Genomic DNA, 16,279 nt, shown 5'->3' with positions numbered 1-16,279 from the left:
AAGAGACATATTTGCCCTTTTACAGAGAACGCAAAAATGTCTTTCAAACATGATTTCAGAAAGTATGCTTAAGGTTAAGTCTCAGTGTATCCAGACAGCCAATCATTTAAATATTTTACAGGCAGCTACCCCACATTTAATATAAATCTCTTTTTTTTTTTCTGATATAGTTACAGTAGTGTAGTCACAAATATTGAATCAGTCTGTTGAAGACAATATTTCTGGGAAATAATCTTGCCTGGGAACAGTCTTGAAATAGTAAAAAATGATTTAAAGTCGTTAATCATTCACTGATGAAACTTGCCAGTAGATAAAAATGTTGCCAGTTGAATGGAAGGATCTGTGCTCCACTTCTTAACTAGACTGTGAAGACAGAGCTCTAAACAGTGACCTTTGTGAATGTAGTTATATTTTGTTATTACTGCACTAACTACTCAGTCTGAAGAGACATATCGGGTAGTTCGCCGTGGGCTTGAATTTGCCATCTTAACTCACAGAGTTGAAATCAATGGCATTCCTTGCAGAGTAAGATACCATTCAGGGTGAGGGTGGCAGAACAGGGCCCTGTGAATCTAATAAAAATATTTTGTGGTGTCTATGGTTTTATTTTTTTTTCATCTTCACCTGTTACTGTACAAAGTCTTCCTTTAACTTTCTGGGAAAAAATACAGACCAGCATTTGCTAATTTTATATTGGCCCTTACTTCATCATTGCTGTGTCAATGCCTTCTTCCCGGATAAAACAATAAAACCCTTTGGTCATGTAATTCAAATAATGGTGAACATTACTGTCTGACATTACGTATAGCATTTACCCCAGTGTCTCTGAAACTAAGAACATCTGGAGAAGCCAGTCGCTGAGGGAGTGAATTGCAGACATGACAGGTTAAATTCCTAATGAGATAGTGCTGATCATGCTTTTCTGTTGTTTCACTTCACTATTCAGGTTGGAGACAATTCAATAAAGCTTGGAGAACTTTTTTTATCATTGCCATCATTAGTACAAGTAAAAGGCCCGAGACAGCACCAAAAAGATCCGAAGGTGTTCTGATAGCTTGTTTCTTGTAATTGGCATGAAAATATAATGTATGCAGTGTTATTGTAGCTGTGTTGGTCCCAGATGTTAGAGAGACAAGGTGGGTGAGATAATATCTTTTATTGGACCAACTTCTGTTGGTGAGAGAGAGAAGCGTTCGTGCTTACACAGAGCTCTTCTTCAGGATAAAAGATACTACCTCGCCCACCTTGTCCACCCCTTTGAAAATACAATATCAAACTGTGGACTGTAAGGTTAGTGTACTGAGTGTTATGTTACACTGAATATAGGTGCTACTGATTTTTAAATAAAAAAGTTGATTTTAATATAGCTGTAAGTACTGTACGCACAGTTAGTACAGTATTAACTTTTAAAAGCCCTGGAGTATCTAGCCTGGATGTGAGCTATCAGTAATTTCCAAGAGTAGTGGTAAACAAGGTCAGCATCTGCCCATGTGATCATTTGTGTAATCAGCCTTACCTCCTAACTGTCCTTTTTTTATCAACTGTTTTGAAAATAATCAGTTTTCCAGGTGCTTCAATAGACTTCCTTTTGTTTTGTTTCATGTTAGGCTTGTGACATTTTATATATTTAGTCTAATTAAGATTGGATTTAAATTTCAGAGGAACAATGGTAAGGGGAAACCAGGAATGGTGGCAAGAAAGTTACCCTAGTTCCTCGTTGCTGGACAGAAAGGAAAACCAAGCGTTATGTTTGTGTATGCCGGTTATGATGCCCCAGAATCAAATAATTCTTTCTGGATTTTCATGTAACATTACCCTCTGATCACTGCATTCTTGGAGGATTAGCTCTATAGGGCCACTGGCAAATCATATAATGTGATCAAATTCCAGATACTACAATATTCATACTGCCCCATAGTGTTTCTGAACCCGAAAGCAAGGTTTCTGCTTCAGATTTCAGGAGATTATGCAGTCACAGTACACAAAACAGACAAATAAATGGGGGGGAGTGGTGTACAAGGGAGGGAATTGAAGAAAGACAGGAGAAGGGAATAAGAATGGAGAGAAATGAAGGAAGGCGAGACAAAAATAGTTGGAAAGATGAAAAATGTTACAAGAAGAAGAAATCGCAAGGACAGGGGAAATAGTGTAACCAGAAAGGATGAGTGAAGCTAGAAAGGAGAGGATTCACTGTGTAATACATGGTCATTCAAAGCTTTCTTTCATTATGTATCAGTTTAGAAACCACTTCACAGACTGTTGTATGCCCTTTCCTTTGCAAACACTGGATTATTTCCTCCCAGGAGCTGTTACAATTTACCAGCATATTTGAAAGCATTGTTTAATTGACTCAGTTGGGAAAATAGTCTGCAGACACTTGAGTATAAACCAAGAGGAGATCTAGCCGTTCCATAAAATGACTGATTGCTAAATGAATAGATGCTACTACAAATATTTAACTAGAGCAGAAATAATTATGTCAGAGCCAACTTCAGAACCTCAAGGTTTGATTTAGAATTACTTGGACCAAGAAATGGGAAGGATTCCATGGTCATAAAGTCTATTCTGTATTCTTCATAAACTTAGACCGAGAAGTGTGAGCAGTAGTAGTTGGATAGTGTACTTCATCTTTACATCAGTTCTGTTGTACTAGTAAGAAGAGGCAATGGCAGGTAAGCCAGACAGTAATGTCATCCTTCCAAGAGGTTACAGCCGGCAGCAGCACCTGCATGACACTTTACAGCACCTTTTGGGTTGAGAAAATAATGGTTTGGCTCTGAGAAGGTTCTGATGCTTCAACTGCTACCAGATGTGGGACAGTGGCTGGGCCTCAAATAAGTATTCCAAGAGAAATACTGAAACATTCTGACCAGGGAATTCTGTTTTTGAATCAGCAGCGTTCCAAAGGATGCGTGCAAGCTAGATATTCCATAAAACAAGTGCAAGGGTTCCAGGGAACATGCCCTGCATCAAGAATCAAAGAGAACAGGGGAGTACTTTATTAACACTGGAGAACTGGATACCCGTATTTCATCAAGTGTTCTGCAGCTAATTCTGTGTTTAAACAGGAGATCAAATGAGCATTTATCCATCTAGCTATATATATGCAGTCACCCTTTCAGCCATGACTTGCCCATTTTTGTAAAAGGACTGCTCAGTGCACAAGAAACTCACTCTTCAGTACTGCAGGCAGGGAACATGCTTTGTTCAGACACATAACAGAGTGTGGGGGAACACCCACAAACTAAACAAGTACTAAGGGAGGGGTGGAGCCTGGTGCCAACCCATAATAATCTGAGAAACCCTGTTTAACCCCTTGATGATCACTTCACTACACCCATAGTGGCTACATTCCTTTGCCTTAAATAAAAGGCTTATATGTTATTGACCAGGGAGAAGGGTTCTTGTGCCCCCCACCCACACCCAGTGATTTCTGTGGAAGTCGGGGATGTGTTAGGCATGCTACTGAGTCCAAAGTGATTGAGAGACCTAAGCCAACTAGACTGGGAAGAAATGGCATTAGAACCAGAGGAAAGCCCTGGCATCCTCGCAAAGAGCATTCAATATTATAGCTTATACGCTTTTAAAAAATCTTGGCTTTAAAGCTCCTGAACTAGCCCAAAACCAAGGCATATACATTTCGTGTGTGTGTGTGTGTGTGTGTGTGTGTGTGTGAAAGAAATACATAGAATTTAAAAATATAGGTGTGAATGTTGAATCTGATGCTGCCCTTGAGTTATGGAGTAAACCCCGTGAGAGGTCTGCTGTACTTTTTACTTTATTAACATAAAGCTGTAAACATTATAGAAAATGGTTGATCTTCAGTATCCAAACATTACATCATAATTAACAGAAAATGTAGAAATGTATTATAAATACATGGAATAATAGTACATTAACCTAAAGAACAGCAATAAATTGCAACGCATAGCATAAACTCCCAAACCACTAATGGGGCACAGTGCAGTTTGTTTATTCTATGAGCAGTCAAGAACTCTGTGTAATGTACAGTAACAGTACAGTGGATAACAGCAGGCTCGACATGATAATTTAAACTTCTTTCACAGATACACACAACTGATTTTGGAAGCAATTGGGAATGGGATTACACTTGGTCCTAACAGCATCCTGACGTTACCCTGCTCCTTTCCTTTCATTCATTGCTTATTGAAAAGAAGCTAAGGGTTCATTTAAACTGCGCACAAAGATTTGTGATCTTGCTATGTGAAAATAAGATATTTAATTAATGCCCACAAATGAAACTGCAAATGTACCATGATTTAAACTCTTCCAATCTTCCAATCTGCTGCTGCTTGCCTTATATAAGGGAAAGACAGACAATGCAGCTCTTGAAGTTGTAGGAGATGTGTCATATGCAGAAAACACCAATCTGGTATTCAAAATGTTTGCTTTTGTCCCTGGAGAGTAGGCTCTCTGCATATATTTTCTTTGACTTTTTGATAATTAATTTCTATCTCATTTGTGAGTAGCACTTCTTTGTTTATGGGTCTCCTTCATAGTAAAGCAACTGCAGCTCTTTGCTACCTGGTTTCTAAGTTTCCATCCTTTTCCACCATCACTCATCCCAGCTGGTCATCGCTGTGTCATTGTTTGGGATGGAAGGTAGAGGTCATTTGCATTTTATTTTAAATGGAGCATTTAGCCTGGTGCTACTGCAACCTCTTTTTCTCGAGAGCAGGCACATTTACATGAGACTTTATAATTACTTCCTAATTTGTTTCCTGCATGTTGTCATGAGCTAGGATTTTGGCATTATTTGGATTGGTTTTTCCCCAGAATATAAAATGAGGAATGCATGCTGAAAGCTAATTTAGTATGAAATTGTACATTTTTTTTCTTGCCCAGTACAGTGATGTAAAGAGATTATGGTGAAATAAGTTAAAATAGACATCGGGGGGAGGGAGTGAAGAGACACTTGCAAGGGGGAAAGTGTGTTTCTCAGGTGAGACTCAAACCAGTATCCTTTTATTCTAGTTGGCAGGAGCTGCAGAGGGGAAAACTCTCTTCCACCAAGAGCATGAGACTAGAGCGAGGCAGGGGAGACAGGTGCTGGATGTGTGGAGGCAGTGAACGGGAGAGTAGAGAGGAAGTTAATAGAGACTTTTAGAAACAATGAGGGGAGTTTTGATCTGAATCTGAAAAGGAGTGGCAAGTGCATTGAAGGTGTTAAAGGTGGGACGATCTATTCAGATGTCTGGCATGCATAAGAGGGCAGGTATCGTGCATATTGAAGACAGGAAAATTAGGTTTGGGGAGGCCATAGAAGGAGTGATTTGAAATATAGCCTTCTTCTGTAATTGAGAATGCTATTTTGTATACAGTTCTTGTGTGTGATTCTGACATGTGAAAGCTGCCTTCTTTTCTCATCCTGTGATTATGGGGTTTCTCTTCTTTTGGCTCTTGTTCTTTTGTATTGGGCCTCTAATCTGTTTTGAGCAGTCTGTAAAGATGAAACTCTTTTTAGACAAACTAGGAGCTTTAAGTGCTCGTGGAATGACTATATACCAGTAATACTAGATTCACTGAAAGTGCTAAACCTGTCAGATTTCTAGGACCCTATTTAACTAGATCATTAGCAGATCATTTGGCTATGTCACCATAATTGAAAAGAGCAGGTGTGTAGTGGTATTTTTTGGTTTATCTATGTAAAGTTGATGAAACATTTTGTATAGTGACAGTCTGTCAGCCAAATATCTTGTCACACGTCACAATACTTAAATCCCTTTTTTATCTCAAAGGTTTCAGGGCTCAATTGCAAACTTACATTTTGAATACTTGCTGCTTTTGTCTGGAATATTTGGATTGCATTTCTGGAATATTTGTCAAGATTTTATCAGTGTTTACTCCAATTTGAGTACCTAGTGTATTGTAAAACTGGCTTCTCTGAAAGCTTGAAGAATTTTATTTAGCTTATGCTGTTTAAGGAGAGAGGTTGGGAATTGTTTTAGGACTTTTCTGTGGTAAATTAAACTAAATTTCTTGTTTTCATGAGCTGTCTGGCAATATGGTGTTGGACCACAAAGTGTGTTCCCTTTTATGAAGCATTCCCATAAAGGAACAAGAATTTGCTTTCTATCAAGGTGTTATGTAAAGCCTACTTAGAAGAGAATTAAATTCTGTTGAGTTTTATATCTTAGATCTATATAAAAGGTAACTACATCAGAGAGTGTTTTTAACTAATATATGTTTTTCTTGTGTCAGATCTAGAGATGATATTTAAGGAGAAGCTAAAACAAAGACCCATGCTTCTCAAATAGTTCACATTGTGAGAGTACTCCTATGGATAAAAGATATTTGAGCTAATCTGGTTCAGGGGGTCTTCCTTTTTTGTTAATGTCATAGGTTTTAACAGCTGATTCATAAAATTCACTCTTTTCCCGTGGTAGAGTGAAGCAATTTTAACTACAATTGAAATAATTTTTCAGTGATCCTACAAATGGAGGTAGCGTTCTAGGTCAAAAATGGCCCCAGATTTTTGGGGGCCTCAGTTGTGAAACCTGGAGCCTGATTTTCATAGGTGCTTAGCACCTGCTGCTTCCATTGACTTCAACTGAAGTTGTGGGTGCTAGTGCATCTGAAACTCGGGCCCGGTGTTTCTCAAATTGAGCATTACAAAAATAAATAAAAAATCTAGTAACAGCTTTTCAAATTTTTGACCATAGTGTTTAGGTGACTAGTCAAAGCTCATGCATTTAGAGTCAAAGCCAAGAAGTCAACTCCTGACACTCCTAGTCTTTTCTTCGAACCGCTAAACCACATCACACTATTTGGCATGAATATACAATTTTGTTGATGATAATTTACTTCTTATTTGTCATGTTTCCTGAGAATTAAAATGAGCAAGCAAATAATGGGTGCCTTGCCTGCTGTCAAACATGCAGTTGCAATGCCTTCCTGAATGTTTTCTTTTAGGGGACCAAATTCAGTTAAAAAATTACATCAGGCTCCCGTGGCTTTGGGTGGGATTTTGCACTGCAATTTGTTTTGTTGAGTTGTACCCTTAGAAGAAATGTTTCAGGACACTTTTGAGAAATACTCAAAATACTCCTGAGGTCTCTTCCAACCCTAATCTTCTTCAAGGTGATTCAAGGTGTGGGATTGTGTTAAACGGTATTAAAGCAAAGATCGTTGGTTGCTGTTCACTAGAAATATAAAATCAAACTATTGACTTAAAAAAGCCAAAGTTTAAGTTAAATGTTTTCTGTTCAGACTTGTGTCTTCAATTATAACATGATACCCAACTTGTTTCAGAAAGGTTGTGAAATGACACCTACATATCTATGTAACTTTGCATTTTTCCAGGTACAAGATATCTCCTTCAGCCATGACTGTCGTTGGGTGGTGGTCAGCACTCTTCGTGGCACTTCCCATGTCTTCCCCATCAATCCTTATGGTGGTCAGCCCTGTGTCCGCACTCACATGTCGCCCCGGGTGGTAAACCGCATGAGCCGTTTCCAGAAGAGTGCAGGGTTGGAGGAGATTGAGCAGGAGCTGACATCTAAACAAGGAGGCCGCTGTAGCCCTGTCCCAGGCTTGTCGAGCAGCCCATCTGGCTCACCTCTTCATGGTAAATCTCATTTTTCTTCTATGTTGTCTGGCACACCTATTCTGTCAAGTCACTACGTTGCTTTTGTAGTATCCCATGTTCAGTAGTCGGCAGTATCTGAAAAAAGAAAATATTGATTTCACTGTGGATTCCAGTAACATTGGATTTAAATAATCTGTATTTCCCAATACAGATGATGCTATTAAAAATGCCACTGTGCCTTGTATTAAACTGCTGCAAATACAGTACCTGAAATCTATATTAAAGTATAAATTTACAGGGTACCTAGATATTAAGGGGATAGGTCCCCTATAAATACTCAAGACAGAGTTTATTACTTAGAACCTACTTAAATAAACTATGTGGAAATCCACATTTTAATAGTCTCCATTGTAAATTAAAAGGTTTAGGGGCTTTAATGTTTCAGATTTTGTTTCACAGCTATCACAAAGTCACTAATCTGGTTATCTAAAAATCTCATTGCTCATCAGCCTGGATGGTCATGGAGCACATCTGGACATCCAGAAGATAAATATGTATTGTTTGTGGGGAAAACATGAAAGCCAGGTGCAATGAACTTGACAGGACAGTGTTGTTGTGGTTTTTTTTCCCCCTTAGTTTTTTTTTCTTTTAACAGTGTGGTTGATAAATTTACAAAAAAGAAAATCCTTCAAGAATTGCCTTTCCACAGCCACTCTGATTATGTGTTGCTCTTAGAGGCCATGAACAATATAGAAACCATATAGAAAGCAGAGTCCACCCCCAGGGAAATCAAAACTTTTGGGGTGTAATTATAATAGTATCCTCAGTCCTAGTTACCCTCAGTTTCTTCCTTTCTGCCCTAGGCTGTGAATTTTGGAACCATCTGTTCATTTTTGCCCTTCTCTTTGATGGTGTAATTTGTTGGCGTGCTGATTGTTGTTTGGATTTAGAATGATTGCTGTTTATTCCTGCTGGTCCCTTGTAAATAGTGAGGGTCACAGGTAATTTTCATTTAACCAGCCCAATATCAATCTAATTTTAAAAACAAGGGCCTGTTTGGGGCTCCCTGTAGCTCCCCTCCCCTAATAGGAATAAGTCCCCTCTGCTGATGTGTAAGAGGAAACCTAGGTCTCTCTTATGGTGTCAGCAAGAGCAAGAGGTTAGAAAGGCTAGGGGATCCCTTCAGCCAGTCTGAGGGTGTTCAAAGGGCCGGACAGATCATGAACACTAGTGGAAGGGTACAGTACAGGCACTTGTGAAATCCTCACCCTTCCTGCCTTCATGGTTGCCCTCTGTGCCATCAGGATAGTTTTTGTGGGATTCTTGACACACAGAGACCTTTTCAGTGCCTGTTGTTTTTAGGGGAATGAGCACTCCTTCACAGGCTAAAAGTTGAGGTTTTTTCCCTTTTGGGGCTTCTCCAATGTGGCGGGATTTATGGATTAAAAACCTTGCCTCTATGAATAGCATTTCCTTTATTGCTATTACAGGATCACCTATCATGATCCTGACGTCCTGGGATAGTCAAGAGGTGGCCAGAAATATCTGTACCTTCTTATTCCTCCTAGATATATTTATACATTCACAGTTATAGCCTATTCCTCTCATTACCACACAGCAGTTCAGTGTGACATGCTTGAAGCAGACACCAGATTGCTGTAAATAATTATTGTAACACATCCAGTCATTTTTAACAATTGACATCGTATAGAGAACAGGAAGGAACTCTCAACTTCTGTACCTTTCATCCATCCGAGTCTGTTTTTTGTCAAGAGAAATTACAGTAAGTTGCGTCTTTACCGGTTTGAAGTTTTAAATAGATTTAGCATTTGATATTCAAAAAGAAACTAAGAGGTTTCATTTGGCTTTGATTAGTATGCCCAGAGACTTCTGTAATGGGCAGATTTTCTGAACTGGAGAAAAAGCTAACACATTCACACCACAGCGTGGTGGTATTTCCAAAGAAACAGAGGCCAGGTGTTTCAAAAGTGACTTGTGAGTTTCGGTGCTTCTATTTGTGAGTGTTTGTTTCGAGACATCTTTAATAGGGCCTGATTTTCAGGGTTTATGTGTTTGAAAATCAGGCCCTTTTCAGGCATCTTCAGTTGGGTACTCAAAATTGAGGCACTCAGAAAACACTACTTGCTTCTGAAGATCTTGGCCAAGATGTTTAAGTAAATATATCCATCAGTCTCTTAATAGTTCTTAGAAGCCTCAAATTATGGATTCACTGAAATTATACACAAACCCTTATATACCTGATTTGAAAATGTTCTGTGAAAATTATAAACAGTTGTATTGAATAATTACTTTAAAAAAATAAAAGGAGTCTCTTAACTTAGATGAGTGCTGAGTTGGTGAGATGTTTTCCAGAAATGTGGAAGAGAAGCCTTTTTCGTAACAACAGTCTGGGTGTCACTGCAGTCAAAGTTATGGCAAGGCGAGTCAGTTGGCAAAAGATTAGCAACTTGTATTGCCACATGGAGGTCCCAGTGCAGCCTTTTATTCCTGAAGCTTAGGTAGGGATGGGGAATGTTGGGAAACAGGGATTGAAAGAAGGAGGGTGAATGAGGAATTGGAGCTAGTATATCATTAGCCCCTTTTCGTAGTTTGAGGAAAGAGGTATGACAATCTGGAGAGAATTGGCCCTGTGAACACTGGTTCTCCACTTGTGAGGTAACTCCGTTCCCTTCATGTGTCAGTATAATAATGCCTGCATCTGTAATTTTCACTCCATGCATCTGAAGAAGTGGGTTTTTTACCCACGAAAGCTTATGCCCAAATAAATCTGTTAGTCTTTAAGGTGCCACCGGACTCCTTGTTGTTAATCTGGAGAGAGACTCTCTTGACTAAGTATGTACTTTATTTTGGGATCTGTCTAAGGAATGAACCAGGGATACTGTTTGATGCTGAAAGGTTGGTGGTTTGCTGTACTGAATTGCAATAGTGTGTGTCACTGGTGAGATGTGGGTAGGCATGTGGAAAGAACACTGCAGCCTTTTACAAGAAAGCAAAAGCCTTTAAAAATTCTTATGCCCTCTTGCTTCTCCACCTGCCACCCTCCATGCCACCAGCTGCTTATGTTCACCTAATGCAATTAGCATGGGAGTATATAGTAACTGTGTAGTGTTAGGATGCGGTGTTTTTCTTTTTTTAAAAAGTGAGATGGCTTGGCCACTGCTTAAATTTCTGAGCCTTACCTTGTTCTGCATCAAAATTAGATACAACATTTCAGAGCAGAAACAAATGTACATACGTTTTTTTTTAAATCAAGTCCTAGAAATTAAGATAAAATCAGTTTAGTTCTAAATAGGGTGACCAGATGTCCCAATTTTATAGGGACAGTCCCTATTTTTGGAGCTTTTTCTTACATAGGCACCTATTACCTATCTGGATTATGTGCCTTTTAAAGACTTTTATCATATACTTGAAAAACATAATTAACTGAAGTTCACAATGGACTTTCATTGCAAGGATTTGGTCCACATGTGTAGAAGCTGGATTAACAGAAAACTGTGATGACTATTTTAATCCACAAACTAAGAAGGATTTAGGATCGTAACAGCTCCTTGGTATAATATACTGTTAAATAGACAGATATTATGCACTGTTTTCATTTGAAGGAGTTAGTGTTGTCTCGTGGAGCGTGTGAGGTCTAGTGGTTAGAGCAGAAGAGTGGCCTTTGGGTTCTATACCTTGCTCTACCGCTAATTGGCTGTGTGACCCTGAGGAAGTTACTTAGCTGTATGTAAATTTTCCCCCCTCTGTAAAATGAGAATAATAATCTGTTTTAAGGGTGTAGGGTTTAATTAATGTTTGTAAATTGCTTTGAGATCCTCTGCTGAAAGATGCTATTTTAAGTTCAAAATATCATATATAATTTAATTCTGTGCTTCTGCAAAAGATGCAGTATGGAAAGTAAGTATGCAATTCAGAGTTAGTTAAAAACCACAGTAAATTATAAATTAGAACTCTCTTCTTCTTTTATATTAGTTATATACTGGGTGAAGAACTTGTATATGTTGAGCATTTTGCATAGCTGCTTATGTACAGATGTCACAGTAAGTGTTGTTTTACTTATTGTTGATGAAATGAAAGAAGGACAAACAGATTTTAATACAGTATCCTTGTCAGTTGGCTTTTCTTGATTGTGCAATCGTGACATCATGATTTTAATGAAGGATCACATGCAATTTAGAAATATTTGAATAAGCTTTAAGATGTAGAAACTTGCATAGCACTTCAGTACATTTGTAGACCATTGCTGTTAATCCTTCTGTTAATACTTCTTTCATATTAAAATGGTATTGATATAATCCTACCCCAGAAGAATGGATTTTAGTGACCAAAAAGCCTGCATATTACCTTTTGATTGGACTAACAAAAGAATTATATTCCATTCACATTAACTTGAGCTTGCTTTTTATGGCTATAAATATTTTCTGAGCACAATCCTGGTAATTTTTTTCCAGCTAGCTTTTTACTACTAGTGTCTCAAAAAAACAAAACAAAACAAAAAAAAAAACCAACTTGTGTTATGTATAGTAGAGAAACAATCTATTTACGGTTTATTCAGGACGATTTACAAATTGTTTACCCACACAATGTAAACCTTTATCAGGGTGGGATTCATCTCTAAATGAATCATGTTTTGGCTTTACTCTTGTTTGCCTCTGCTCCTTTTTAGCAGAATGAAGTAAAGGAAACTGTTTACTAAGAGTTGATAAAGAGATATTTCCTTTGCACCTTTTATAGCCAACACAGATTTTGTTTAGGTTATTTTATCTGTTAATCCACCCATGGTGTATTTTTGTCATTCAGTTGGGTTGCCAGATAGTGTTGTCAGTGGTACCAGAGTTAAGTTAGTGTCCTTTTATGGGCTTTTACTATTATAGGACTATTGTGACATCAGTGGACTGAAAGAGCAGAATTGGGTCTTGCATGGCTGTTTCCCATGTGTGACGTGGGAATGGTAACACTCACCTGTCTCACAGGCACACTGTGTGAGTTACCTCGTTAAATAGTTAAGGGCAAATTCTGCCCTTGATTACACATGTGCAGCTCCTGTTAGCTCCAGTGGCAGCTGCGTGTACATGCCCAAGGGTAGCATTTAGCCCTAAAATGTTAATGCTTCACTTTGAAAATGGAAAGCCCTATGCAGCTGCTCAATGTTTTTATCATCCAGTGTAAAAATTACAATATAGTATATAATTTATTTTGTTCACCCCATTGACACTAAATTAAAGGTCTTGTTTAACCTACTCATGGCTTCTTCTTTTTGTTGATCAGCGATTTTCCTGAGTGAGACCACATCACAAGTGTAAACCTAAACTAACCACACATTTGAACCTTATACTGTGCAGTTCCACCTACTTAGAAACATCAATAATAATATGATGATTCTTGAGCTTGTTTTCTCTGTATCATTTAATTGTGTATTGAAGTTTTTCATTTGGATTTTGTAGTTTTTGCCAAAAAAATCAATCATACACAGATTGGTTCTGTTTTAAATTTTACGCCTCAGCTGAAATACAGTACATAAATTTAGAACTGAGGAAAACAAGTCTTATACATACATGGATTTGACTGTTTAGAAACCTTCTACATTGTACAGAATAATCCACTTTCCATTGTAAAGTCTTTTTTCTTTTTATTTATTTTTTAAGACAGTAGGTCTTCTCACACATCCTTGTCTCGTCTTTCATTTGTAGTGGTTGCTCTATCATTAAAGGCAAAATCCAACAGTCTGATAAACATACACATCTCAGATGCTTTAAATACTTCCATGTCACTTTTCACTATTTCCCAGAGTGAAACTCCTTTTTATTAGAAGAATTCTTATGGGAAAGCAGAGTTGAAAGGAGTGACATCATCAAGCCTTCCTGAAAAACAGATTGGTTTCCTTTAAGTAACACTCACTTGAGAAACCACCTATTTAGAGAGAGGCAGACAAAAATAGTTTGAAAGAAAATTAGCTGTAGAATAACTTAAAGCACTGGAGGGCAATTCCCTTCGAAGTTTAACTTAATCGCCAGCACTATAAACATGAATCAAAAGCAGCCTATTTGAAATGTCTCTTGTAGGCTTTTATTTTGCCTTCTTGTAAATTATAGCCTTTATCTGGTACAAATAGTTTTTGTAAATTCACAGATACACTAAAGAACGCCATATTGTGGGCCTGACTCTTTATCTATTTGAAATGCCTATTCATTTGATGAATGCAAACAAGTCACTTTAGATCTGTATTGTAATAAAATATGATTTATTTAAATATGATTTCAGATAATTTATTTTCTAAATTTGTCCACGAATCCTAATTTGTTTCTTCTTCACACAACCATTCTTTACATTGGGTGGCAGAAAGAAAGGCCTTCTCCTTTGAACTGAAATGGTTAATTGGACACCCTCTAGAGGGCGATGTTTTCTCAACTTTATCAGTGCAATGAATCCAGCTTCTCAGTGTATTCTGTTGATTTAGGTTGATGTTGTATGAATGCCATAGGAATATTCTGATTTATCATCCTGTTTACCTTGCCTGTCTATGAGTTGGAAACTTAGTTACATCCATTTGTTGATGTCTGAAAAGTTTTAGCAGAAATTATTTTACATGAGCCTTAGGAAGAATTGGCATCAGATTATAGCTCATTGTTTTATGTTGGCAAACACTCCAGGTGAACTACTTTTTAAAATAATATGCTTTTGGTTATCTTCTATCTTTAGTACTATGCATGCCAAATGTCAGAAAAGCGGGCCTTCTTTCTTTTCCTATTAATGCAAAGGGGATTTATGTTGCAGTTGATGAGTGTTACCCAAGTAAATCCTTTGTGTACGAGTTGGAGAATGGACTACTTAAAATGTATCATGATTCGGTTCTTTACAAGTCTTCCGGTTCTGAGTGTGTTTGTAGAGGTAGGAAGATTTCTCTCCCCCCACTCCGCCCCCACCATATTCTGGCAGTCTTGGATCACCTTGTAGTAATTACCACACTGACAGCTGGTGTAGGCCACTACGTTCTGGAAAACTCCAGGTGTTACGCTGGATCTCTTGGCCAGGAACTTTGTACAGAAAGTACACAATACCCATCAGTTACAGTATGACAGTGGATTACAAATTTAGAGTAGATGAGAGAATAGACTAGGACATATGTGAACGGTTGTTAACTGTAAGCACAAATTTGGGTACTGGGCAGCTGCTTTACTGGTTGTAAATATGCTGTATTATAATAACGGATAATGAATCAGTGAAGTGGATAAGGTTGGTAGTATCTGCTGGGTCGTTGCTGCAATGGACGCAAAAGCTCCATTACATCAGCTAGAGGAAGTGGAGGATTGACAAGAGACCAAAATTTAGCACAGCAGAAGGTCAGGTAGGGATGTAGGCTGAGAAAATTATATCATGGGGGGGCATGGTCATGAGGTGTTTTAGAGGGGGGCTTTTGTAGTGGGTATGGACGTGGATGGGGGAACAAGTGCAGGTTTCAGAAACCGGGCAAACGTCTCATTTACATGTACATGTGAAAAAGGCACATGGTAGCATTCTGAACAGACTGGAGTTTGGATGAGAACTGTTTCAGGAGGGAATTGTCGTTACTGAGGCAGGAAGTGACAAATGGATGACTGAGCGATTTAGCAGCGGAAGGGTCAAGGCAATGGGTGATGCAAACTATGTTTTGGACATTTTTATAGGTGGACTTGCAGAGGAGTAATGGCACAGCAGAGCAAGATGTCAGTGACAGAACTGAGAGGTGGGAGAAAGGCTAGAGTTGAGAATGGCACTACAGTTATGAGGGAAATTTTCTTGCAAAGGTGGATGGTCTCGGTCTTGGTGACATCAAAATAAAGAACATTTCTATACGGTCAGGTGTTGATTTGTCAGAGGCAGGCGGAGAGGGAGTTGAGTAAAATGGAGTTCTGCTCTGAAAAGTGACCCAGTAAAATGGCACGGTGAGGTTCTTTGTTTATTATTTCTGTTTTCCCCCTCAATTATTTCCTATCAAATGTGCACAATTCACAAATAAAAAGATGTTTTTCCCATGAACTGAGCTGTGAAAGTCAAGTTTGATTGTTTTCTTCTTGTACATCACCAGTAATAAGCTTATCCTGCTGATTAAGCCCTCAGCGACACCCATTATCATCTGATTGTCTCTGATGGGGTTGCACATTTCTTACGGATTGAAAGTTGGTGAACTATTATATTTGTGATGTACAAGAAGTAATAGAAGCCACAGCTTTATTGGCTCTGCAGGAGTAAAAAGTAGTGAAAATCTGTTGTTGTTACTATGGACACTTGAGGTGACTACACAAAGGGAGAGAGCTGTTGCATAATGACTGATTACTTTTTCGTGTAGCTGCTTTTCAGAGCGGAACTGCATTTTAAAAGAGAGAGTTGTGTGTCATCAGAATAAAAGCAATCGCCAAGTTTAAACTTTGAAATAATGTGCTTGGGTGAAAAGAAGTAGCGGGTGAAGGGCAGAGTACGGTGCCATAAGGGGCTTTATAGAACAGTAGGTTAGTGTCAGAAGCACAGTTTACCACCAGACGTAAAGAAACAGGGATAAGAGTGAAACCAGGTGAGAAGAAGAGCAGGACAGCATGTTCTCAAGGATAATGTGGCTGATAATCTCAAATATTGCTTGGAAGTCGAGGAAGATGAGTAGTTTGAGAGAGCTGTGATCAGTACAATTAAGGAGTTCATTAACCACCTTCAGAAGGATGCTTTCATTGCTGAGAA

At 38.4% G+C, this 16,279-nt stretch overlaps 1 protein-coding gene across 7 annotated transcripts in view; it reads left to right on the top strand.

The window, feature by feature from the left end:
- The window catches only part of BCAS3 (BCAS3 microtubule associated cell migration factor), a 483,012-nt gene that overhangs the window by 152,547 nt on the left and 314,186 nt on the right, over positions 1–16,279 (top strand). For all 7 annotated transcript variants that reach the window (XM_054008056.1, XM_054008054.1, XM_054008055.1 and 4 more), the window contains exon 15: positions 7,324–7,588. In XM_054008056.1, coding sequence (XP_053864031.1) covers positions 7,324–7,588 — 265 coding nt within the window. The remainder of the gene's footprint in view (positions 1–7,323; positions 7,589–16,279) is intronic.

The sequence above is a fragment of the Malaclemys terrapin genome, chromosome 18 (genome assembly GCF_027887155.1).
Source record: "Malaclemys terrapin pileata isolate rMalTer1 chromosome 18, rMalTer1.hap1, whole genome shotgun sequence".
Taxonomy (NCBI): Eukaryota; Metazoa; Chordata; order Testudines; family Emydidae; genus Malaclemys; species Malaclemys terrapin.
This window is presented reverse-complemented; position numbering and strand designations above follow the sequence as displayed.